We start from the raw sequence: 27225 nt of genomic DNA on the forward strand, positions 1-27225 counted from the left end.
ATCTCACAATTAAAATTCCTCAAACATACAAGTATTTTACACCATTTCAAAGATAAACTTGTTGTTAATCCCACCACAGTGTCCGATTTCAAAAAGTCTTTACGACGAAAGCACACCAAACGATTATGTTAGGTCAGTACCTAGCCACAGAAAAACACAGCCATTTTTCCAGCCAAAGAGAGGAGTCACAAAAAGCAGAAAAATACATAAAATGAATCACTAACCTTTGATGATCTTCATCAGATGACACTCATAGGACTTCATGTTACACAATACATGTATGTTTTGTTCGATAAAGTTCATATTTATATAACAAAATCTCAGTTTACATTGGCGCGTTACGTTCAGTAATGTTTTGCTTCCAAAACATCCAGTGATTTTGCAGAGAGCCACATCAATTTACAGAAATACATATCATAAATGTTGATGAAAATACAAGTGTTATGCATGGAACTTTAGATAAACTTCTCCTTAATGCAACCGCTGTGTCTGATTTCAAAAAACTTTACCAAAAAAGCACACCATGCAATAATCTGAGTACAGCGCTCAGACACAAAAACAAGCCATACAGATATCCGCCATGTTGTGGAGTCAACAGAAGTCAGAAATAGCATTATAAATATTCACTTACCTTTGATGATCTTCATCAGAATGCACTCCCAGGAATCCCAGTTCCATGATAAATGTTGGTTTTGTTCAATAAAGTCCATCATTTATTTCCAAATACCTCCTTTTTGTTTGTGCCTTGAGTTAACAAATCCAAATTTACGACGCGCAGGCCAGGTAAAAAGTCAAATAATTCCATTACAGTTCGTAGAAACATGTCAAACGATGTATAGAATCAATCTTTAGGATGTTTTTAACATAAATCTTCAATACTGTTTCAGCCGGAGAATTCCTTTGTCTTTAGAATTGCAATGGAACGCAGCTACCTCTCACGGGAGCGCGCCTGAATGGCACTCTGGCAGACCTCTTACTCAATCAGCTCTCTTTCTCTTCTCCTTCACAGTAGAAGCATCAAACAAGGTTCTAAAGAGTGTTGACATCTAGTGGAAGTCTTAGGAAGTGCAATCGGTCCAAATTTACACTGTATCTTGGATAGGCAAAGAGATGAAAAACTACAAACCTCATATTTCCCACTTCCTGGTTGGATTTTTTCTCAGGTCTTTGCCTGCCATATGAGTTCTGTTATACTCACAGACATCATTCAAACAGTTTTAGAAACTTCAGAGTGTTTTCTATCCAAATCTACTAATAATATGCATATCTTAGCTTCTGGGCCTGAGTATATCTTGACTTTGTCGTCTCCAATAGACTGATAGACTGTCAGACAGCCAGACAAACACAGGGAAAGGCCAAGAAGAGCAGGAACAGCTGGCTTCTCCAATCCACAAGGAGGGTGCTCAGGTTGCCACCCAGTCCAGTAGCCGGTGATGATACCCTGCTATCCTTCCTGTTCACCTCTTATGTGGTTGTGAGTAGTGTTGTGGTTCCCTCGCTTCAGACCCTCCACTCTCTCTCTCTTCCCCCTTCCTTCCCTGTCCTCGCTTCTCTCACTCCCTCTCTCCATATTCCTTCCCTGTCCTCGCCTCTTTCTCTCCCTCTCTCCCTCCCTCACTCCATATTCCATCCCTGTCCTCACCTCTTTCTCTCCCTCTCTCCCTCCATATTCCTTCCCTGTCCTCGCCTCTTTCTCTCCCTCTCTCCATATTCCTTCCCTGTCCTCACCTCTTTCTCTCCCTCTCTCCCTCCCTCTCTTCATATTCCTTTCCTGTCTTCGCCTCTCTCTCTCTTCCTCCATCTCTCTACCTCCCCTCCTTTCCTTTACCATTCCTGTCTCAGCCCAGTAAGTGACCCTTTTCCAATTAGGTTTAATAGTTTTATTTCCTCTTCCACGAGGGTGACAGTAAGGACAGTGGGAATTGATGAATCAATCTGTTGCTTGTGTTGCCTTATCCCCACACATGCCCTTTCTCCCACAGCTATAAGAAATTGTGTCCAAGCCATAGCAAGCTGACAAGGTCATAGGACCTGTTGTTTTCTTGTGTGTGTGTATTTGTGGAATGAAACCCGCTCGCCTGCGTCACGACACTAACTCATATATTTATCGTTTGCGTTCCCGGCCAACATTTATTCCTTCCTTTCGACAGTCTGGCTGGCTCCGAAGCGCCCTGTCCTTTCGACAGTCTGGCTGGCTCCGAAGCGCCCTGTCCTTTCGACAGTCTGGCTGGCTCCGAAGCGCCCTGTCCTTTCGACAGTCTGGCTGGCTCCGAAGCGCCCTGACCTTTCGACGTCCCATTGCTCATTGCCGAATGATCTTTGACTCGATTTATACAGCACATTCGGACAGTATTCAGACCACTACACTTTTTCCACATTTTTTAAAGTTACAGCCTTATTCTAAAATTGATTAAATAAAAAATGTTCCTCGTCAATCTACAATAATGACAAAGTGAAACTAGGTTTTTAGACATTTATTAAAAATAAAAACATATATATCTTATTTACATAAGTATTCAGACCCTTTGCTATGAGACTCGAAATTGAACTCAGGTGCATCCTGTTTCCACTGATCATCCATGAGATGTTTCTAGGACTTGATTGGAGTCCACCTGTGGTAAATTAAATTGGTTCGACATGATTTGGAAAGGCACACATGTCCATACAGTGGGGTAAAAACGTATTTTGTCAGCCACCAATTGTGCAAGTTCTCCCACTTAAAAAGTGTGTACACGTGTAGTGGTATTGATTGATCAGGACAGCAGAGAGAAACATCCGGTATAAACATGATGAAGGACATTATTTCTCTCTGTACTGTCACTGTATCCTAAGTCCCTTACTATCAGGTCAAGTCCCTTACTATCAGGTCAAGTCCCTTACTATCAGGTCAAGTCTCTTACTATCAGGTCAAGTCCCTTACTATCATGTCAAGTCCCTTACTATCAGGTCAAGTCCCTTACTATCAGGTCAAGTCCCTTACTATCAGGTCAAGTCCTTTACTATCAGGTCAAGTCCCTTACTATCAGGTCAAGTCCTTTACTATCAGGTCAAGTCCTTTACTATCAGGTCAAGTCCCTTACTAATAGGTCAAGTCCTTTACTATCAGGTCAAGTCCCTTACTAATAGGTCAAGTCCTTTACTATCAGGTCAAGTCCCTTACTATCAGGTCAAGTCCCTTACTATCAGGTCAAGTCCTTTACTATCAGGTCAAGTCCCTTACTATCAGGTCAAGTCCTTTACTATCAGGTCAAGTCCTTTACTATCAGGTCAAGTCCCTTACTATCAGGTCAAGTCCCTTACTATCAGGTCAAGTCCCTTACTATCAGGTCAAGTCCCTTACTATCAGGTCAAGTCCCTTACTATCAGGTCAAGTCCTTTACTATCAGGTCAAGTCCCTTACTATCAGGTCAAGTCCCTTACTATCAGGTCAAGTCCCTTACTATCAGGTCAAGTCCCTTACTATCAGGTCAAGTCCTTTACTATCAGGTCAAGTCCCTTACTATCAGGTCAAGTCCCTTACTATCAGGTCAAGTCCTTTACTATCAGGTCAAGTCCCTTACTATCAGGTCAAGTCCCTTACTATTCTCTAGCGCGGTAATTGAGACCTGGGTGGGTCAGACAGTCACACTATGGCTGTGTCTGAAATGGTGCCCTATCCACTTAACCGTGCACTATAAAGGGAACAGGGTACCATTTGAGATGCATGGTTTCCTTGGAGCCGCTGTCACTCCGTTTCTGCCATGAGACGCATAACTTAACAGAAAGCAATGAGGATAACTACGAGCACTGATTTCATGCTAAACATGACATTTTGGTTGTCAGACAAATTGAGCATGGCTGCCTAGAAGTCAGTGGTAAAAACATTACACCCACAGAAAACCTCACATTGGTGAAGCATAAATCAGCATGCTGTTATCTGTTCCGCAACCGTTTTTTCCTCCAGCGGCTCAGAAATAATGGATGTGCTGCTCACTGATTCTGTGAGCTGGTGTCAAGCGGAGCATGTGAGAGGAGTTGAGCAGTTGGAAATCCCTCTCGTTGATCATGGAGTGGTGCTTGCACACTGCTTATGGCGCTCCACGTCCTTTCCAACGGCTCTGTGCACACAGGGGGGAAAAAATGCCCCTCCAAATTCGCTCCATTCATTAAAATCCCACTTTATCCAACACCCATCTATGTTTGTGATGACCAGGATCTACCATTTGGTTTTGATGTATTGAAACCAAACTATATGGATTTGAATGAAAAGTATTTGAATAAAAAATGAAAAGGTGAATGTAAGAAGCGCACATCATTTTAAATCGGTCACGTCATATTAAACAGCATATAAACACACTAAATAGGTTACATGTCATATTAAACAGCATGTAAACACTATAAATAGGTTACATGTCATATTAAACAGCATAAAACACTATAAATAGGTTACATGTCATATTAAACAGCATATAAACACACTAAATAGGTTACATGTCATATTAAACAGCATATAAACAGTCTAAATAGGTTACATGTCATATTAAACAGCATGTAAACACTATAAATAGGTTACATGTCATATTAAACAGCATATAAACAGTCTAAATAGGTTACATGTCATATTAAACAGCATATAAACACACTAAATAGGTTACATGTCATATTAAACAGCATATAAACAGTCTAAATAGGTTACATGTCATATTAAACAGCATATAAACACTATAAATAGGTTACATGTCATATTAAATAGCATGTAAACACTATAAATAGGTTACATGTCATATTAAACAGCATATAAACACACTAAATAGGTTACATGTCATATTAAACAGCATATAAACACACTAAATAGGTTACATGTCATATTAAACAGCATATAAACAGTCTAAATAGGTTACATGTCATATTAAACAGCATATAAACACTATAAATAGGTTACATGTCATATTAAACAGCATATAAACACTATAAATAGGTTACATGTCATATTAAACAGCATATAAACACTATAAATAGGTTACATGTCATATTAAACAGCATATAAACACTATAAATAGGTTAAATGTCATATTAAACAGCATATAAACAGTCTAAATAGGTTACATGTCATATTAAACAGCATATAAACACTATAAATAGGTTACATGTCATATTAAACAGCATGTAAACACACTAAATAGGTTACATGTCATATTAAACAGCATAAAACACTATAAATATTAAACACCATAATATTAATCAAATTAATTAAGCTACATTTCTAACAGTATAAAAGGCACAACAAATACAATAATAATTTACAAAAGAATTATAATCAATCCCATATAGTCTGTTCTAACAAAAAAAGGTTTTAAAGTTTCAAGTACAGTCAAATTAAGAACAGTCAAATGCATTCCTGAATTCAATCGCTTTCACATGTTGCGGTTTATTCATTGTTTAATTATTCAAGGCTCCCTTTGTTATTTTGTTTAATAACTAAAATGCTTGACCTTATTTAAATACATGGATGACTTGTATGCTGTCTGATGACATGCACAAATGAATGATTGATATAGTGTAACTTGAAGTAGGCATTTATACAATAATTAACTTAGACTGAAACAGCTACAGTCAACAGGATTCTTAGGTCTACAGCGTTATGTCATTTCAATAAAAACGCAATTTACCGAAATATGTGTATTTTACACTCTAGCAGTAGGCCTACATTAAGATAAATATCCTAAAAGACAAAAACTTATTGAGCATTTCATCCTCAAAGCACCATGAAGGACTGCTGTGCAGTTAGCATATTCACAGTAGAATAGCCCGGGACTCAAGGAGTCACAAAGAAAGACATTCATATTTTGTTTAGGAAGGTCATAAAATAAACATGATACTAAGACAATTTATTTCCAAAGAACAGAAGAGCATGTTTTAAGACGTATTTCTCTGTGCTATAGTAGCTGAGGATACGGTTGCTTCATGTCCATGAAATGAATTAATTGTTTTGCTCTTTCTGATAGGGTATAACAATCATAACCTCTGGTCTGTGTTGACCTCTGATAGGGTATAACAATCAAAACCTCTGGTCTGTGTTGACCTCTGATAGGGTATAACAATCAAAACCTCTGGTCTGTGTTGACCTCTGATAGGGTATAACAATCATAACCTCTGGTCTGCGTTGACCTCTGATAGGGTATAACAATCAAAACCTCTGGTCTGCGTTGACCTCTGATAGGGTATAACAATCAAAACCTCTGGTCTGCATTGACCTCTGATAGGGTATAACAATCAAAACCTCTGATCTGTGTTGACCTCTGATAGGGTATAACAATCAAAATGTCTGGTCTGTGTTGACCTCTGATAGGGTATAACAATCAAAATGTCTGGTCTGTGTTGATCTCTGATAGGGTATAACAATCAAAATGTCTGGTCTGCGTTGACCTCTGATAGGGTATAACAATCAAAACCTCTCGTCTGTGTTGACCTCTGATAGGGTATAACAATCAAAACCTCTGGTCTGTGTTGACCTCTGATAGGGTATAACAATCAAAACCTCTGGTCTGTGTTGACCTCTGATAGGGTATAACAATCAAAACCTCTGGTCTGTGTTGACCTCTGATAGGGTATAACAATCAAAATGTCTGGTCTGTGTTGATCTCTGATAGGGTATAACAATCAAAATGTCTGGTCTGCGTTGACCTCTGATAGGGTATAACAATCAAAACCTCTGGTCTGTGTTGACCTCTGATAGGGTATAACAATCATAACCTCTGGTCTGTGTTGACCTCTGATAGGGTATAACAATCAAAATGTCTGGTCTGTGTTGACCTCTGATAGGGTATAACAATCAAAATGTCTGGTCTGCGTTGACCTCTGATAGGGTATAACAATCAAAATGTCTGGTCTGCGTTGACCTCTGATAGGGTATAACAATCAAAATGTCTGGTCTGCGTTGACCTCTGATAGGGTATAACAATCAAAATGTCTGATAGGGTATAACAATCATAACCTCTGGTCTGTGTTGACCTCTGATAGGGTATAACAATCAAAATCTCTGGTCTGTGTTGACCTCTGATAGGGTATAACAATCAAAATGTCTGATAGGGTATAACAATCATAACCTCTGGTCTGTGTTGACCTCTGATAGGGTATAACAATCAAAATGTCTGGTCTGCGTTGACCTCTGATAGGGTATAACAATCAAAATCTCTGGTCTGCGTTGACCTCTGATAGGGTATAACAATCAAAACCTCTGGTCTGCGTTGACCTCTGATAGGGTATAACAATCAAAATGTCTGGTCTGTGTTGACCTCTGATAGGGTATAACAATCAAAACCTCTGGTCTGTGTTGACCTCTGATAGGGTATAACAATCAAAACCTCTGGTCTGTGTTGACCTCTGATAGGGTATAACAATCAAAACCTCTGGTCTGCGTTGACCTCTGATAGGGTATAACAATCAAAACCTCTGGTCTGCGTTGACCTCTGATAGGGTATAACAATCAAAACCTCTGGTCTGCGTTGACCTCTGATAGGGTATAACAATCAAAACCTCTGGTCTGCGTTGACCTCTGATACGGTATAACAATCAAAACCTCTGGTCTGTGTTGACCTCTGATAGGGTATAACAATCAAAATGTCTGGTCTGCGTTGACCTCTGATAGGGTATAACAATCAAAATGTCTGGTCTGCGTTGACCTCTGATAGGGTATAACAATCAAAATGTCTGGTCTGCGTTGACCTCTGATAGGGTATAACAATCAAAATGTCTGGTCTGCGTTGACCTCTGATAGGGTATAACAATCAAAATGTCTGATAGGGTATAACAATCAAAACCTCTGATCTGTGTTGACCTCTGATAGGGTATAACAATCAAAATGTCTGGTCTGCGTTGACCTCTGATAGGGTATAACAATCAAAATGTCTGGTCTGCGTTGACCTCTGATAGGGTATAACAATCAAAATGTCTGGTCTGCGTTGACCTCTGATAGGGTATAACAATCAAAATGTCTGATAGGGTATAACAATCATAACCTCTGGTCTGTGTTGACCTCTGATAGGGTATAACAATCAAAATCTCTGGTCTGTGTTGACCTCTGATAGGGTATAACAATCAAAATGTCTGATAGGGTATAACAATCATAACCTCTGGTCTGTGTTGACCTCTGATAGGGTATAACAATCAAAATGTCTGGTCTGCGTTGACCTCTGATAGGGTATAACAATCAAAATCTCTGGTCTGTGTTGACCTCTGATAGGGTATAACAATCAAAATGTCTGGTCTGTGTTGACCTCTGATAGGGTATAACAATCAAAATGTCTGGTCTGTGTTGACCTCTGATAGGGTATAACAATCAAAACCTCTGGTCTGTGTTGACCTCTGATAGGGTATAACAATCAAAATCTCTGGTCTGTGTTGACCTCTGATAGGGTATAACAATCAAAATGTCTGGTCTGTGTTGACCTCTGATAGGGTATAACAATCAAAATCTCTGGTCTGTGTTGACCTCTGATAGGGTATAACAATCAAAATGTCTGGTCTGTGTTGACCTCTGATAGGGTATAACAATCAAAATGTCTGGTCTGTGTTGACCTCTGTTAGGGTATAACAATCAAAACCTCTGGTCTGTGTTGACCTCTGATAGGGTATAACAATCAAAACCTCTGGTCTGTGTTGACCTCTGATAGGGTATAACAATCAAAACCTCTGGTCTGCGTTGACCTCTGATAGGGTATAACAATCAAAACCTCTGGTCTGCGTTGACCTCTGATAGGGTATAACAATCAAAACCTCTGGTCTGCGTTGACCTCTGATAGGGTATAACAATCAAAACCTCTGGTCTGCTTTGACCTCTGATAGGGTATAACAATCAAAATGTCTGGTCTGCGTTGACCTCTGATAGGGTATAACAATCAAAATGTCTGGTCTGCGTTGACCTCTGATAGGGTATAACAATCAAAATGTCTGGTCTGTGTTGACCTCTGATAGGGTATAACAATCAAAATGTCTGGTCTGCGTTGACCTCTGATAGGGTATAACAATCATAACCTCTGGTCTGCGTTGACCTCTGATAGGGTATAACAATCAAAATGTCTGGTCTGCGTTGACCTCTAGGACTATTTGGGAAAGTAAGTGCCAACAACCCTCATAAAGACGGCCTCTGGTGGTTTCAACGAGCATTAACGGCAACAATGGCTGACTGTAAAATACTATGACATAATGCATTGTAACATGCTGTACCAAGCTGTGCTGCAGTATGATGCAACTTTTAAAAGTGTACATCACCACACTCCCTCTCTTGGCCCTCATCTATGTAAGTCATCTTGATTTTGCACCTGTGTGTTTTATCAGCTTCTTTGTGAAAATATGTATTGAACTCCATGACAGTAGCTACTGGAGCAGGTGAGAAGGCCGACGCGCCTCACTTTGGGAATCTGTCTCCACACTCCAGTCAAATTGGGCATGTTCAACTCCTCTCTCTAGCTCTAGCTCTCTCTCTCTCTCTCTCTCTCTCTCTCTCTCTCTCTCTCTCTCTCTCTCTCTCTCTCTCTCTCTCTCTCTCTCTCTCTCTCTCTCTCTCTCTCTCTCTCTCTCTCTCTCTCTCTCTCTCTCTCTCTCTCTCTCTCTCTCTCTCTCTCTCTCTCTCTCTCTCTCTCTCTCTCTCTCTCTCTCTCTCTCTCTCTCTCTCTCTCTCTCTCTCTCTCTCTCTCTCTCTCTCTCTCTCTCTCGTTTTAATATGTGACTGGCTCTGGCCCACTGTGTTCAATTAAAGGGACTTAAGGATTGCGACGAGCGGACGTAAGAGGAGCAGGGAGGAAATGAAGTGCTGCATCGCCATTGTGCTCTGTGTGCTCCTCGCTCCTCAGAGAGATGATTAAGCAGAAGATGGGGGGTGCGGGGGGAGAGAGAGAGGTTGAGAGAGAGATTAGGATAAGAGACGGAGGGTTTGAGAGCGGTGGGGCGGCTTTGGAGAGAGGCAGTAAGAAGGGGTAGAGTGAAATAAGCTTTCTGAGAGAAGGACAGGTAGAGAGAAGAAGAGAATGAATGAGAGGTAGAGAGAAGGAGAGAGAGAGGTGTATATATAGAGTTAGAGGTTTAAATAGAGGTAGAGGTTTATATAGAGGTAGAGGTTTATATAGAGGTAGAGAGAAGGAGAGAGAGAGGTATATAGAGATAGAAGTATATAGAGGTATATAGAGGTAGAGGTATATAGAGGTAGAGAGAAGGAGAGATAGAGAGGTTTATATAGAGATAGAAGTATATAGAGGTATATAGAGGTAGAGGTATATAGAGGTAGAGAGAAGGAGAGATAGAGAGGTTTATATAGAGATAGAAGTATATAGAGGTATATAGAGGTAGAGGTATATAGAGGTAGAGAGAAGGAGAGATAGAGAGGTATATAGAGGTAGAGGTATATAGAGGTAGAGAGAAGGAGAGATAGAGAGGTATATAGAGGTAGAGGTATATAGAGGTAGAGAGAAGGAGAGATAGAGAGGTATATAGAGGTAGAGGTATATAGAGGTAGAGAGAAGGAGAGATAGAGATGTATATAGAGGTAGAGAGAAGGGGAAATATAGAGGTAGAGGGAAGGGGAAATAGAGAGGTATGTAGAGATAAAGAGAAGGTGAGATAGAGAGGAATATAGAGGTAGAGAGAAGATAGAGGAAGCGAGAGAGGTATATATTAGTAGAGGGGTATATAGAGATAGAGAGGAAGAGAGATAGAGGGGTATATAGAGGTAGAGAGGTATATAGAGGTAGAGAGAAGGAGAGATAGTACCAAAGTTGTGGCAAAATGACTTAAGGACAACAAAGTCAAGGTTTTGGAGTGGCCATCACAAAGCCCTGGCCTCAATCCTTTTGAACATTTGTGGGCAGAACTGAAATAGTGTGTGTGAGCAAGGAAGCTTACAAACCTGACTCAGTTACACCAGCTGTGTCAGGAGGAATGGGCCAAAAATCACAACGTATAATGGGAAGCTTGTGGAAGGCTACTTGAAACGTTTGAAGCAAGTTAAACAATTTAAAGACAATGATACCAAACACTAATTGAGTGTATGCAAACTCCTGACCCACTGAGAATGTGATGAAAGAAAGAAAAGTGGAAATAAATCATTCTCTCTACTATTATTCTGACATTTCACATTCTTTAAATAAAGTGATGATCCTAACTGACCTAAAACAGGGAATTTTTACTGGGATTAAATGTCAGGAATTGTGAAAAATTTAGTTTAAATGTATTTGACTAAGGTGTATGTAAACTTCTGACTTCAACTGTATATAGAGGTAGAGAGAGGGGGAGGAACAGAGGAAGAGAGACAGAGGTATATAGAGGTAGAGAGGTAAATAGAGGTAGAGAGAAGGAGAGGTAGAGAGAAGGGGAAATAGAGAGGTATACAGAGGTAGAGAGGTATATAGAGATAGAGAGGTATATAGACATAGAGAGGTATGTAGAGGTATAAGTATATAGAGGTAGAGAGGAATAGAGGTATATAGAGATATATAGATATAGAGAGGTATATAGCGCTATATAGAGATAGATAGGTATATAGAGATAGAGGTATATAGAGGTATATAGAGAGAGAGGTATATAGAGGTATAGGTATATAGAGGTAGAGAGGAATAGAGGTATATAGAGATATATAGATATAGAGAGGTATATAGAGCTATATAGAGATAGATAGGTATATAGAGATAGAGGTATATAGAGGTATATAGAGATAGAGAGGTATATAGAGGTATAGGTATATAGAGGTAGAGAGGAATAGAGGTATATAGAGATATATAGATATAGAGAGCTATATAGAGATAGATAGGTATATAGAGATAGAGAGGTATATAGAGGTATAGGTATATAGAGGTAGAGAGGAATATATATATATATATATATATATTTTTTACCTTTATTTTACTAGGCAAGTCAGTTAAGAACAAATTCTTATTTTCAATGACGGCCTAGGAACAGTGGGTTAACTGCCTGTTCAGGGGCAGAACGACAGATTTGTACCTTGTCAGCTCGGGGATTCGAATTTGCAACCTTTAGGTTTCTAGTCCAAAGCTCTAACCACTAGGCTACCCTAGAGGTAGAGAGGTATATAGAGATATATAGAGATAGAGAGGTATATAGAGGTATAGAGGTATATAGAGATATATAGATATAGAGAGGTATATAGAGCTATATAGAGATAGATAGGTATATAGAGATAGAGGTATATAGAGGTATATAGAGATAGAGGTATATAGACATATAGAGGTATATAGAGGTATAGATATATATAGATATAGAGAGGTATATAGTGCTATATAGAGATAGATAGGTATATAGAGATAGAGGTATATAGAGGTATATAGAGATAGAGATGTATATAGAGGTATAGGTATATAGAGGTAGAGAGGAAGTAGAGAGAGGTATATAGAGCTATATAGAGATAGATAGGTATATAGACACAGAGAGGTATATATAGGTATAGGTATATAGAGGTAGAGAGGAATAGAGGTATATAGAGATAGAGAGATATATAGAGATAGAGAGGTTTATAGAGGTAGAGAGGTATAAAGAGGTATATAGCTGTAGAGGAGAAAGAGAAGTAGAGAGAAAGTTAGAGCAAGAAAGAATGAGCAATAAGCTGGAGCAAGTGACTGTCACTGTCTGCTCCTCAAACGGCATCCTATTCCCCACTGGGCCCTGGTCAAAAGTAATACACTGTACAGGAAATACATTGCAATTGGGACTTAGTAAGTCAGTAGCAGGCTTCATAGCTGGTGTTTGAGTGGACGGATATCAAAGCCCAGTTAATGAGACTCTACAGGCCTCTCTCTCTCTCTCTCTCTCTCTCTCTCTCTCTCTCTCTCTCTCTCTCTCTCTCTCTCTCTCTCTCTCTCTCTCTCTCTCTCTCTCTCTCTCTCTCTCTCTCTCTCTCTCTCTCTCTCTCTCTCTCTCTCTCTCTCTCTCTCTCTCTCTCTCTCTCTCTCTCTCTCTCTCTCTCTCTTCTTCCTGTCTCTCTCTCTCTCTCTCTCTCTCTACCCTTCTTCCTATCTCTCTCTCTCTCTCTCTCTCTCTCTCTCTCTCTCTCTCTCTCTCTCTCTCTCTCTCTCTCTCTCTCTCTCTCTCTCTCTCTCTCTCTCTCTCTCTCTCTCTCTCTCTCTCTCTCTCTCTCTCTCTCTCTCTCTCTCTCTCTCTCTCTCTCTCTCTCTCTCTCTCTCTCAAGCAGAGGTGGGCACAATGTCACCCTCCCTCTTTCAGTTATCTCTCTCCTCTTCTCCCTCTCTCCTTCCCCGCTTCTCTCATCTTCTCCCCCTCTCCTTTCCTCCTTCTCTCGTTCTCCCTCATCCTTACCATCCTCTCACTCGCTCGTTTTTCCTCTCCCTACCTCCCTCTTTCAGTCCTCTCTCTCTCCATCCTATTTCCCCCCTCTCCTTTCCTCCTTCTCTCTGTCTCCCTCATCCTTACCATCCTCTCACTCGCTCGTTTTTCCTCTCCCTACCTCCCTCTTTCAGTCTTCTCTCTCTCTCCATCCTATTTCCCCCCTCTCCTTTCCTCCTTCTCTCTGTCTCCCTCATCCTTACCATCCTCTCACTTTTTTCCTCTCCCTACCTCCCTCTTTCAGTCCTCTCTCTCTCTCCCTCATCTTCTCCTTCTCTCTTTCTCTCTCATCGTTACCATCCTCTCACTCGCTATTTTTTCCTCTCCCTACCTCCCTCTTTCAGTCCTCTCTCTCTCCATCCTATTCTGCCTCTCTCCTTCCCTCTTTCTCTCTCCCTCCCTTGCTCTTTCCTTCCCCTCCTCTCCCGCCCTTCTCACTACCTCCTCTTCCTCTTTCCCTCTCCACCCCAAATTCCACCAAGGTTGTCGTTGTTTCATTAGATGTTGCTCTGTAATAGTGTGTAGACGACGGAGAGCGATGGTGCCGTCTGCCTCATTTTTGTGTCAGAATGTTACATACGCATTCTGTCAACGTTGGCTGGGGGAGAGAAATAGTAACGGAATGGAACAAATAGAAGGCGAGGTGAACAGTAGAGAGTAGAATCTTTCTCTAGTTCTACTCTCTACTGTTCACCTCAGTATGTGACTGCTGGTACACTGAGAAAGGATGGTAACAAAATCACACATCTTTGCTCACTGTTCCAAGTGAACACAAACAAAAGGATGGTAGGTGCAATATGTTGGCTGACTGACCTACGCCCATACTTCTTTTTCCAATTCCTTACATTAACACGAGAAGTCAACATACAGGCACTTCTGTAGTGTATAATGGTACGTAGGAGTGACTTCCCAATGTTCTATACTTGCCTCACAAGCCGTGTCAAGGCACCAAGTCGCAGTATGAACTCAGTCATCCACGTTGGAGGAAACCTGTGCTGGAATGCTTGTGAGAGTCTTTTGTTGCTATGACCACTTAGGCCATAGGAGCGAAGTTACAATTTAGCAGATTATCACTGGAGTGATAAATAAGTAGATGATGATGTGCAAGTAGAGATACTGGTGTGCAAAAGCGCAGCAAAGTAAATCAAATAAAAACAGTATGGGGATGAGGTAGGTAGATTGGGTGGGCTATTTACAGATGGCTATGTACAGCTGCAGCGATCGGTTAGCTGCTCAGATAGTTGATGTTTAAAGTGGGTGAGGGAAATAAGTCTCCAACTTCAGCGATTTTTGCAATTCGCTCCAGTCACTGGCAGCAGAGAACTGGAAGGAAAGGCGGCCAAATGAGGTGTTGGCTTTGGGGATGATCAGTGAGATATACCTGATGGAACGTGTGCTACGGGTGGGTGTTGTTATCGTGACCAGTGAACTGAGATAAGGCGGAGCTTTACCTAGCATAGACTTATAGATGACCTGGAGCCAGTGGGTCTGGCGACGAATATGTAGCAAGGGCCAACCGACTAGAGCATACAGGTCGCAGTGGTGGGTGGTATAAGGTGATTTGGTAACAAAACGGATGGCACTGTGATAGACTGCATCCAGTTTGCGGAGTAGAGTGTTGGAAGCTATTTTGTAGATGACATCGCCAAAGTCGAGGATCGGTAGGATAGTCAGTTTTACTAGGGTAAGTTTGGCGGCGTGAGTGAAGGAGGCTTTTTTTGTGTGTGAAAATAACAGATGGAAATAACACATGGAATCATGTAGTAACCAAAAAAGTGTTAAGATACTTTGAGATTCTTCATAGTAGATACCCTTTGCCTTGATGACAGCTTTGCACACTCTTGGCATTTTAGTAACCAGCTTCATGAGGTAGTCACCTGGAATGCATTTAAATTAACAGGTGTTCCTTGTTAACCTCTCTAGGGTAGGGGGCAGCATTCAGAATTTTGGATGAAAAGCATACCCAAATTCAACGGCCTGCTACTCGGGCCCAGATGATATGATATGAAGTTAATCTTTAAACCTATGTAAAATATGTTTTGTTTTCTGAATTTTTATGTTGAGCATTTCTGTAATTTAATTTGGCGCTCTGCAACCTCACTGGATGTTGGCCAGATGGGACACTAGATGGTTAAAAGGATCGGTGTCCAGCTAGCGGGACAACTTCCCGATGAAACTGGAGGGCGCATAATTCAAATATATTCTAATTATGGATTTTAAACATTTAGGTACATATATGTGTCTTAAATTGGCTGAAAGCTTAAATTGTTGTTAATAAAACTGCACTGTCCGATTTACAGTAGCTATTATAGCAAAAACATGCATTGCGATTGTTTCTAGACGGCACCCCACATCAAAATATTATTCCAGCTGCACAGGTTTTTTGAAAATATTCCTCTGATTTGTCATAAAAAGGGTCCCAGCTATAACATAGCTCTCTATAACCTCTCTATCTCTATATATACTTTTTTATATCCCAAAAAGTCAGTTTAGTTAGCGCTATCGATTTGAGTAATCCACTGCAGGGAAAGGAATCCAAAAATCTACCCCTAAACTTTTTTTCAACAAGTCAAAATACATTTCTATTTACTCCTCAGACACCTTAACATGTAATCAAACTATAATCTTTTTTTCAGATACAAGTATGTTCAATAGGCAACCTATTTTAACAGGTGTGCAACTTCATCATGGTGAGCAAAAACACAAATTTCCAACACTGTGTCCTCAGAACAAAAACGGTTATTTCTTATTTGTTTTTGAAGTTACAAGCCTGAAACCTTGAACATAGACTGCTGACACCCTGTGGAAGCCATAGGAATTGCACCCAGGGAGCAATTTTACAATATGAGCTTTAATTTGCATTTCTAAAATAAAAATCTGGTTGTTTTTTCTTTGGATTTTCTCCTACCATATCTATTGTGTTATATTCTCCTACACTATTTTAACATTTCTACAAAGTTTTTAATTTTTTTATAATGGCACCAATTATATGAATATCCTTGCGTCAGGGCCTGAGCTACAGGCAGTTTACTTTGGGTATGTCATTCAGGCGGAAATTGAGAAAAAGGGCCTAGCCCTAAGTTAAAAGTTAATTTGTGTAATTTCTTTCCTTCTTAATGCATTTGAGACAATCAGTTGTGTTGTGACAAGGTAGGGGTGGTATACAGAAGAGTCCTATTTGGTAAAAGACCAAGTCCATATTATGGCAAGAACAGCTCAAATAAGCAAAGAGAAACGACAGTCCATCATTACTTTAAGACATTTAAGACATGAAGGTCAGTCAATCCAGAAAATGTCAAAAACTTTGAAAGTTGTGCAGTCGAAAAAACCATCAAGTGCTATGATGAAACTGGCTCTCATGAAGACCGCCACAGGAAAGGAAGACCCAGAGTCAACTCTGCTGCAGAGAGTAAGTTCATTAGAGTTACCAGCCTCAGAAATTGCAGCCCAAATAAATGCTTCACAGAGTTCAAGTAACAGACACATCCTAACATCAACTGTTCAGAGGAGACTGCATGGATCAGGCCTTTGCTGCAAAGAAACCACTAAGAATATAGTTGCTTGGGCCAAATGTGAAATTTTTGAATCCAACCGCTCCATCTTTGTGAGATGCAGAGTAGGTAAATAGATGATCTCTGCATGTGTGGTTCCCATCGTGAAGCATGGAGGAGGAGGTGTGATGGTGCTTTGCTGGTGACACTGTCTGTGATTTATTTAGAATTCAAGGTACACTTAACCAGCATGGCTACCACAGCATTCTGCTGCGATACGCCATTCCATCTGGTTTGCGCTTAGTGGGACTATCATTTGTTTTTCAACAGGACAATGACCTAACACACCCCCAGGCTGTGTAAGGGCTATTTGACCAAGAAGGAGAGTGATGGAGTGCTGAATCAGATGACCTGGCCTCCACAATCACATAACCTCAACCAAATTGCGAGTTCTCAGCATATGTGGGAACTCCTTCAAGACTATTAGAAAAAGCATTCCAGGTAAATCTGGTTGAGAGAATGCCAAGAGTGTGCAAAGATGTCATCAAGAGAATGCCCAGAGCGTGCAAAGTTAACCACCCAAGCCCACTCATGCCTACGCCCCTGATGCAAACAGTGCATGATGACTGAATTGCGACATCATAAATAGCCTACTGAACAAGACTTCAGACCATACTTTCTCAACACCTGGTTTGCATTGCCATTGTTGCCTTAGTTAGCATTTACTGGTAGATATCATAAGTTAAAATCTCTTTCCTACCCTACCAGCTACAGCTGTGAGCTGCTCTGTGCCAAAACCAGCTGAGAGCTGCATGCTCTTGCTGCCTGCCTGCAGATGATATTCCTTCTGAAACTAGACTATGTGTACGGTAGCGTGCATATGAATGTAGTTCAACATGCTTTGCGATTGTGTAGGCTACTTTGTGCATGATTTCACTATTGTACTACATAATTGACAAGTCATATACCTCCACTCAACTCCACTCCACTCCACACCTCTACACTACACTCCTCTACACTACACTACTCTACACTCCTCTACACTACACTACACTCCTCTACACTACACTACACTACACTCCTCTACACTACACTACACTCCTCTACACTACACTACACTCCTCTACACTCCTCTACACTACACTCCTCTACACTACACTACACTCCTCTACTCTACACTCCACTCCTCTACACTCCACTCCACTCCTCTACTCTACACTCCACTCCTCTACACTACAGTCCTCTACACTACAGTCCTCTACACTCCTCTACACTCCACACCTCTCCACTCCACTACTCTACACTACACTCCTCTACACTCCACTCCACTCCTCTACACTCCACTCCACTCCTCTACACTCCTCTACACTCCTCTACACTCCTCTACACTCCACTCCTCTACACTACACTCCTCTACACTACACCCCACTCTTCTACACTACTCTACACTCCACTCCACTCCTCTACACTACACTCCTCTACACTACACTATTCTACACTCCACTCTACTCCTCTACACTACACGATTCTACACTCCACTCTACTCCTATACACTCCACTCCTCTCCTCTCCTCTCCTCTACACTCCACTCTACTCTTCTACACTCCACTCTACTCCTCTACACTCATCTACACTCCACTCCACTCCACTCTTCTACACTCCACTCTACTCTTCTACACTCCACTCCACTCCACTCTTCTACACTCCACTACACTTATCTACACTCCACTCCTCTACACTACACTATTCTACACTCCACTCTACTCCTCTACACTCCACTCCACTCCTCCTCTCCACTCCTCTACTCTACACTCCACTCAACTCCTCTACACTCCACTGCACTTCTCTACACTCCTCTACACTCCACTGCACTTCTCTACACTCCACTCAACTCCTCTACACTCCACTGCACTTCTCTACACTCCTCTACACTCCACTGCACTCATCTACACTCCACTCAACTCCACTCTTCTACACTCTTCTACACTTATCTACACTCCACACTTCTACATTTAACTAATTTACAGACGCTCTACTCTACTCTACTCCCTCCTCCTCTCCACTACTCTACTCTACACTCCACTACACTCTATCTACACTCCACTCTCTACACTACACTATTCTACACTCCACTCTACCTCTACACTCCACTCCACTCCTCCTCTCCACTCCTCTACTCTACACTCCACTCAACTCCTCTACACTCCACTGCACTTCTCTACACTCCTCTACACTACACTATTCTACACTCCACTCAACTCCTCTACACTCTTCTACTCTACACTCCACACTTCTACATTTAAGTAATTTAGCAGACGCTCTACTCTACTCTACTCTACTCTACTCTACTCTACTCTACTCTACTCTACTCTACTCTACTCTACTCTACTCTACTCTACTCTTCTCCACTCTTCTCCACTCTTCTCCACTCTACTCTACTCTACTCTACTCTACTCTACTCTACTCTACTCTACTCTACTACACTACACTACACTACACTACACTATACTATACTATACTATACTACACTATACTACACTCTACTCCCCTCTTCTACTCTACTCTACTCTACACTCCACTCCACTCCTCTCCACTCCTCTACACTACACTACACTCCACTACACTACACTCCACTACACTACACTCTACTCTACTCCCCTCTTCTACACTCCTCTACTCTACACTACTCTACACTACTGGTCCTTTGTGTTTTACAGTAAGAGCACTCTCCTACTGTACATGAGTGAGCTGGTATTACCGTTATTACTGATGCTGTCCGTTCAGCATCAGGTCCAGTAGGTTCTCCACATGTCTATTGTAGATACACAGTCTATATACATATACACACATATATATATATATATACACAGGAGTGTATATACACATAAAGTACACTATATATACAAAAGTATGTTAGTGGATTAGTGGTTTCGGCTACTTCAGCCACGCCCGTTGCTGACAGGTATATAAAATCGAGCACATGGCATGCAATCTCTATAGACAAATATTGGCAGTAGAATGTTCTTACTGAAGAGCTCAGTGACTTTCAACGTGGCACCATCATAGGATGTTGCCTTTCCAACAAATCAGTTCATCAAATTTCTGCCCTGCTAGAGCTGCCCCGGTCAACTGTAAGTGCTGTTATTGTGAAGTGGAAACGTCTAGGAACAACAGCGGCTCAGTCGCGAAGTGGTAGGCCACACTAGCTCACAGAACGGGACCGCAGAGTGCTGAAGTGCGCAACGCGTAAAAATCTTCTGTCCTTGGTTGCAACACTCACTACCAAGTTCCAAACTGCCTCTGGAAGCAACGTCAGCACAATAAATGTCTGTCGGGAGCTTCGTGAAGTGGGTTTCCAGGACAACGCTACCTGCCCGAATGCATAGTGGAGGAGGAATAATGGACTGGGGCTGTTTTTCATGGTTTGGGCTAGGCCCCTTAGTTCCAGTGAAGGGAAATCTTAATGCAGCATACAATGATATTCTAGACAATTCTGTGTTTCCAACTTTGCAGCAGTTTGGGGAAGGCCCTTTCCTGTTTAAGCATGCACAAAGCAAGGTGCATACAGAAATGGTTTGTCAAGACCGGTGTGGAAGACCTTGACTAGCCTGCACAGAGCCATGACCTCAACCCCACCTTTGGAATACATTTGAACACCGACTGTGAGCCAGACCTAATCGCCCAAACTCACTAATACTCTTGTGGCTGAATGGAAGCAAGTCCCTGCAGCAATGTTCCAACATCTAGTGGAAAGCCTTCCCAGAAGAATCAAGGCTGTTATAGCAGTAAACGGGGGACCAACACCATATCAATACCCATGATTTTGGAATGAGATATTTGACGATCAGGTGTCTACATACTTTTGTTCATATAGTGTATATGGCCTGGCGAAGCGGTTGTACTGAATGGAAGCTGATGAGTTTTTTACTCCGCTGGTATCAGGAAGAAATTAGTCCTCAGTGTCCAATACCGAGTCAAGACCGAGTACAAATGTATCCAACACAGAGACAAGACCGAAACACTGAAAATGTGGTCTTGAGACCGGTCTCCGCTACTACAACACTGCTAAGGTGTTTCTGAAGCAGCAATGCAGGTGGGACTTAGAGCACCTTCAAGCTTAAACGGTTTGAAACTAAGGAGGGCAGTAGGATAGGCATTGACGCCTCTGGTCCCAAAGGGGCCCTACCTGATCAGGGTAATCTTGACCTTGGACGAGGCGCTCTTGATGATGGCCGAGGCGTTCAGGTGGCTGCGGCCATACAGGACCTGGTTGTTGATCTGATGGGGTAGGAGAGAAGGAGAGAGCATTAAACTACAATAGAGATTATTCATTAGGGCACACCGTAGCAAAAAAGAAGAAGATTACGGTAAAAAATAACATTTCTTAATGGACAAGTTCAGGTGGTCCCTCCCTGCTTCGGTCAGTTTACTTCCGTTTAATGCCAAATAAACACTACCCATATCATATACCGGAAGAAGGATGGGTTTCATTTCTTTATCTCTCTAACAAAGACACATCAGCATAAACATGAACACACGCATGCAAACAGAAATATACCCTGTAAGCTAGCGTGCACCAAACACACACCACACACACACAGTCATCTTATTGTTGGTGATGAAAATGACAGAATGATTTTTATTTTTATTTCACCTTTATTTAACCAGAAGGGCTAGTAGAGAACAAGTTCTCATTTACAACTGCGACCTGGCCGAGATAAAGCAAAGCAGTGTGACACAGACAACAACACAGAGTTACACATGGAGTAAACAATAAACACAGTAGAAAAAAAATAGTCTATATACATTGTGTGCAAAAGGCATGAGGAGGTAGGTGAATAATTACAATTTAGCAGATTAACACTGGAGTGATAAATGATCAGATGGTCATGTACAGGTAGAGATACTGGTGTGCAAAAGAGCAGAAAAGTAAATAAATAAAAACAGTATGGAGATGAGGTAGGTAAATTGGGTGGGCTATTTACCGATAGACTATGTACAGCTGCAGCGATCGGTTAGCTGCTCAGATAGCAGATGTTTGAAGTTGGCGAGGGACATAAAAGTCTCCAACTTCAGCGATTTTTGCAATTCGTTCCAGTCACAGGCATCAGAGAACTGGAACGAAAGGCGGCCAAATGAGGTTTTGGCTTTAGTGATGATCAGTGAGATACACCTGCTGGAGCGCGCGTGCTACGGGTGGGTGTTGCCATCGTGACCAGTGAACTGAGATAAGGTGGAGCTTTACCTAGCATGGACTTGTAGATGACCTAGAGCCAGTGGCTCTGGCGATGAATATGTAGCGAGGGCCAACCGACTAGAGCATACAGGTCGCAGTGGTGGGTGGTATAAGGTGCTTTAGTAACAAAACGGATGGCACTATGATAAACTGCATCCAGTTTGCTGAGTAGAGTATTGGAAGCTATTTTGAAGATGACATCCCTGAAGTCGAGGATCGGTAGGATAGTCAGTTTTACTAGGGTAAGTTTGGCGGCGTGAGTGAAGGAGGCTTTGTTGCGGAATAGAAAGCCGAATTTGAGTTGATTTTAGATTGGAGATGTTTGATATGAGTCTGGAAGGAGAGTTTACAGTCTAGCCAGACACCTAGGTACTTATGGGTGTCCACATGTTCTAGGTCGGAACAATCCAGGGTGGTGATGCTAGTCGGGCGTGCGGGTGCAGGCAGTGAACGATTGAAAAGCATGCATTTGGTTTTACTAGCGTTTAAGAGCAGTTGGAGGCCACGGAAGGAGTGTTGTATGGCATTGAAGCTCGTTTGAAGGTTAGATAGCACAGTGTCCAAGGACGGGCCAGAAGTATACAAATGGTGTCGTCTGCGTAGAGGTGGATCAGGGAATCGTCCGCAGCAAGAGCAACATCATTGATATATACAGAGAAAAGAGTCGGCCCGAGAATTGAACCCTGTGGCACCCCCATAGAGACTGCCAGAGGACCGGACAACATGCCCTCCGATTTGACACACTGAACTCTGTATGCAAAGTAGTTGGTGAACCAGGCAAGGCAGTCATTAGAAAAACCGAGGCTACTGAGTCTGCCGATAAGAATATGGTGATTGACAGAGTCGAAAGCCTTGGCCAGGTCGATGAAGACGGCTGCACAGTACTGTCTTTTATCGATGGCGGTTATGATATCGTTTAGTACCTTGAGCGTGGCTGAGGTGCACCCGTGACCGGCTCGGAAACCCGATTGCACAGCGGAGAAGGTACGGTGGGATTCGAGATGGTCAGTGACCTGTTTGTTGACATGGCTTTCGAAGACCTTAGATAGGCAGGGCAGGATGGATATAGGTCTGTAACAGTTTGGTTCCAGGGTGTCTCCCCCTTTGAAGAGGGGGATGACTGCGGCAGCTTTCCAATCCTTGGGGATCTCAGACGATATGAAAGAGAGGTTGAACAGGCTGGTAATAGGGGTTGCGACAATGGCGGCGGATAGGTTCAGAAATAGAGTGTCCAGAATGTCAAGCCCAGCTGATTTGAACAGGTCCAGGTTTTGCAGCTCTTTCAGAACATCTGCTATCTGGATTTGGGTAAAGGAGAAGCTGGAGAGGCTTGGGCGAGTAGCTGCGGGGGGGGGGAGCTGAGCTGTTGGCCAAGGTTGGAGTAGCCAGGAGGAAGGCATGGCCAGCCATTGAAAACTGCTTGTTGAAGTTTTCGATAATCATGGATTTATCGGTGGTTATCGTGTTACCTAGCCTCAGTGCAGTGGGCAGCTGGGAGGAGGTGCTCTTGTTCTCCATGGACTTTACAGTGTCCCAGAACTTTATGGAGTTCGAGCTACAGGATGCAAATATCTGCCTGATTCCTCCGCTCAGGCATCAGCACATGATTAAGCGCGCACGCACGCACGCACGCACGCACACACACACACACACACACACACACACACACACCAGAGAGATAGGTAACCCATTTGAACTAAATGCTTTCAACCTTTAGTAAAAGTCTAAATAAAACCGACTAGCTCCATCGGTTCCTATTGGACAGGATTCACAAGGCAATGTCAACATAAATAATTGGTACATAAAGCCCAATGATGGCTTAAAATGTTTGAGGTGGTGTTTGTGTGTGTGTGTGTGTGTGTGCACGTGCATGCATGTCCCTGTGACTGTGTGTGTATGTGTGTGCGCATGTGTGTGTGTCCCTGTGACTGTGTGTGTGTGTGTCCGTGTGAATGTGTGTCCGCATGCATCAGCCTGTGACTGTGTGTGAATGTGTGTCCGCATGCATCAGCCTGTGACTGTGTGTGTGTGTGTGTGTGTGTGTGTGTGTGTGTGTGTGTGTGTGTGTGTGTGTGTGTGTGTGTGTGTGTGTGTGTGTGTGTGTGTGTGTGTGTGTGTGTGTGTGTGTGTGTGTGTGTGTGTGTGTGTGTGTGTGTGTCCACATGCATCAGCCTGTGACTGTGTGTGTATCGCAGTGTGTCGGGTCTGCCCCCCTCCTCTCCCGCTGCTTGTGGCGAGCCACATACATGTTTCATAGCAGCAGTGACTTTGTTGTAACGAGTAAAGCTGGCATGACAGAGAGGGTGGGAGGAATGGAGAGAATAAACAACAGGGCTGACAGTGGGAGGGAGGAGAAAGCGATATGATGGAATGAATGAATTGGCACGAAAAAGAAGACAGACACAACAGACAAAGGGTCAACTGTCAATTCCAATTCAAGCTCTTCGATGTTACTATTAATGTTGTGGAAGATAATCTACGACGAACACATCAAACACTACAGCTCTATGTAGACACATATATAATTCATTGCATTCAGTAGCAGTGCTCAAACTAAGCAACTACTCTAATCAAATCATAATAATCAATCACATCTATATTGCATGGCTCCTCGCTGCCTAGGCAGTCTTCTCAGAAGCTGAACCTCCCTAAGGAAGACAGAAGAGGAGATACAGAGAAGAGAAGTGAACATCAATAGACAGAGAATGGAGATGGGATAGAGAAAAGTGTTTTAGGTTAGACCCTGTGGCCTTAGTGACAGCTATTCCCCTGTTATTCCTCAGAGGCAGACACACACACGCACACGCACAGCTGTTGTGTTGTGATGAATTGTGTGGCCTGAGAGGAGCCCTGGCATCAACAGTGACAGTGTTGTGTTGGGAGTTGGGACTGTCAGACTATATGGGATAAAGTGAAAATCTGAGGCCGGCACCTGACCCGCAAATATAGAAAATTCACTGTACAGTCAAAGACGGGAGAACCTTTTTTTTACAGGCCTTTTTAGATATGTTTCTGCATATAATTTCCAACATTTTGCTAGGCTATTGTTTCTGCATATAATTTCCAACATTTTGATAGGCTATTGTTTCTGCATATAATTTCCAACATTTTGATAGGCTATTGTTTCTGCATATAATTTCCAACATTTTGATAGGCTATTGTTTCTGCATATAATTTCCAACATTTTGATAGGCTATTGTTTCTGCATATAATTTCCAACATTTTGATAGGCTATTGTTTCTGCATATAATTTCCAACATTTTGATAGGCTATTGTTTCTGCATATAATTTCCAACATTTTGATAGGCTATTGTTTCTGCATATAATTTCCAACATTTTGATAGGCTATTGTTTCTGCATATAATTTCCAACATTTTGATAGGCTATTGTTTCTGCATATAATTTCCAACATTTTGATAGGCTATTGTTTCTGCATATAATTTCCAACATTTTGATAGGCTATTGTTTCTGCATATAATTTCCAACATTTTGATAGGCTATTGTTTCTGCATATAATTTCCAACATTTTGATAGGCTATTGTTTCTGCATATAATTTCCAACATTTTGATAGGCTATTGTTTCTGCATATAATTTCCAACATTTTGATAGGCTATTGTTTCTGCATATAATTTCCAACATTTTGATAGGCTATTGTTTCTGCATATAATTTCCAACATTTTGATAGGCTATTGTTACTGCATATAATTTCCAACATTTTGATAGGCTATTGTTTCTGCATATAATTTCCAACATTTTGATAGGCTATTGTTTCTGCATATAATTTCCAACATTTTGATAGGCTATTGTTTCTGCATATAATTTCCAACATTTTGATAGGCTATTGTTTCTGCATATAATTTCCAACATTTTGATAGGCTATTGTTTCTGCATATAATTTACAACATTTTGATAGGCTATTGTTTCTGCATATAATTTACAACATTTTGATAGGCTATTAGTTAGTCAACTTGACTATAATTAGATACACGCCGCTTCTCTTCTGTCATTGCATGTTGCCCTAGAAGACTAAATAAACCCTAGATCACCAGAATAATGTCATAAATCGATAGAATGACTGCTTCAACCGAGTTGACATCGGTAAAGTTTGTTTTCTCTTTTCTCTTTCATCTCTGCTTCTCTTGGGCAGCAAAGATGCTTAGGGACCGGGGAGAAAATGCATTAACAAAAAAAACAGGAACAATTTTTCATGCAGAAAATGAGTTTGACCGGTTGTAAAGGAAATTAAACATGTTTTTGATAAGATTTGAGTTTGGCTTGTATGCATACTTTATGTGGTTGAAATAGTAATCAGCTTTTATGATGCTGATAAAGACAGCAACACCACCTTTACAGACGGACCCTAACTGCACATTCATCAAATCAAATTTTATTGGTCACATCCACAATAACATCTGCAAAATATGTGTTCCTAGCTCCAAAAGCGCAGTAGTATCTAACAATTCACAACAACACACACAAATCTAAAAGTAAAATAATGGAATTAAGAAATATATAAATATTAGGACGAGCAATGTCAGAGTGGCATTGACTAAAATACAGTAGAATAGAATACAGTATATACATATGAGATGAGTAAAGCAGTATGTAAACATTATTAAAGTGACCAGTGATTCCATGTCTATGTATATAGGGCAGCAGCCTCTAAGATGCAGGGTTGAGTAAACAGGTGGTAGCCGGCTAGTGATGGCTATTTAACAGTCTGATGGCCTTAAGATGGAATCTGTTCTTCAGGCTCTCGGTCCCAGCTTTGATGCATCTGTACTGACCTCATCTTCTGGATGATAATGGGCTGAACAGGCCGTGGCTCGGGTGGTTGATGTCCTTGATGATCTTTTTGACCTTCCTGTGACATCGAGCGCTGTTGCGCCTTCTCCACCACACTGTCTGTGTGGGTGGACCATTTCAGATCGTCAGTGATGTGAGAGCCAAGGAACTTTTCGTTGACGTTGAGGGAGAGGTTATTTTCCTGGCACCACTCCACCAAGGCCCTGTAGGAGGAGGTCATTGTTGGTTATCAGGCCTACTATGGTCCTGTCATCTGAAAATGATTGAGTTAGAGACGTGTGCGACCACGCAGTCATGAGTGAACAGTGAGTACAGGAGTACAGGAGAGGACTGAGTACGCACACTTGTGGGGCCCCTACGTTGAG

The 27225-nt window shown here is 41.7% G+C and overlaps 1 protein-coding gene across 1 annotated transcript in view; it reads right to left on the reverse strand.

The window, feature by feature from the left end:
• Positions 1 to 27225, reverse strand: part of LOC123997587 (multiple PDZ domain protein-like) — a 230892-nt gene that overhangs the window by 49396 nt on the left and 154271 nt on the right. The window contains exon 25 of the mRNA XM_046301983.1: positions 21004 to 21095. Within this exon, the coding sequence (XP_046157939.1) occupies positions 21004 to 21095 (92 nt within the window). The remainder of the gene's footprint in view (positions 1 to 21003; positions 21096 to 27225) is intronic.

This window comes from Oncorhynchus gorbuscha, linkage group LG02 (genome assembly GCF_021184085.1).
Source record: "Oncorhynchus gorbuscha isolate QuinsamMale2020 ecotype Even-year linkage group LG02, OgorEven_v1.0, whole genome shotgun sequence".
Taxonomy (NCBI): Eukaryota; Metazoa; Chordata; class Actinopteri; order Salmoniformes; family Salmonidae; genus Oncorhynchus; species Oncorhynchus gorbuscha.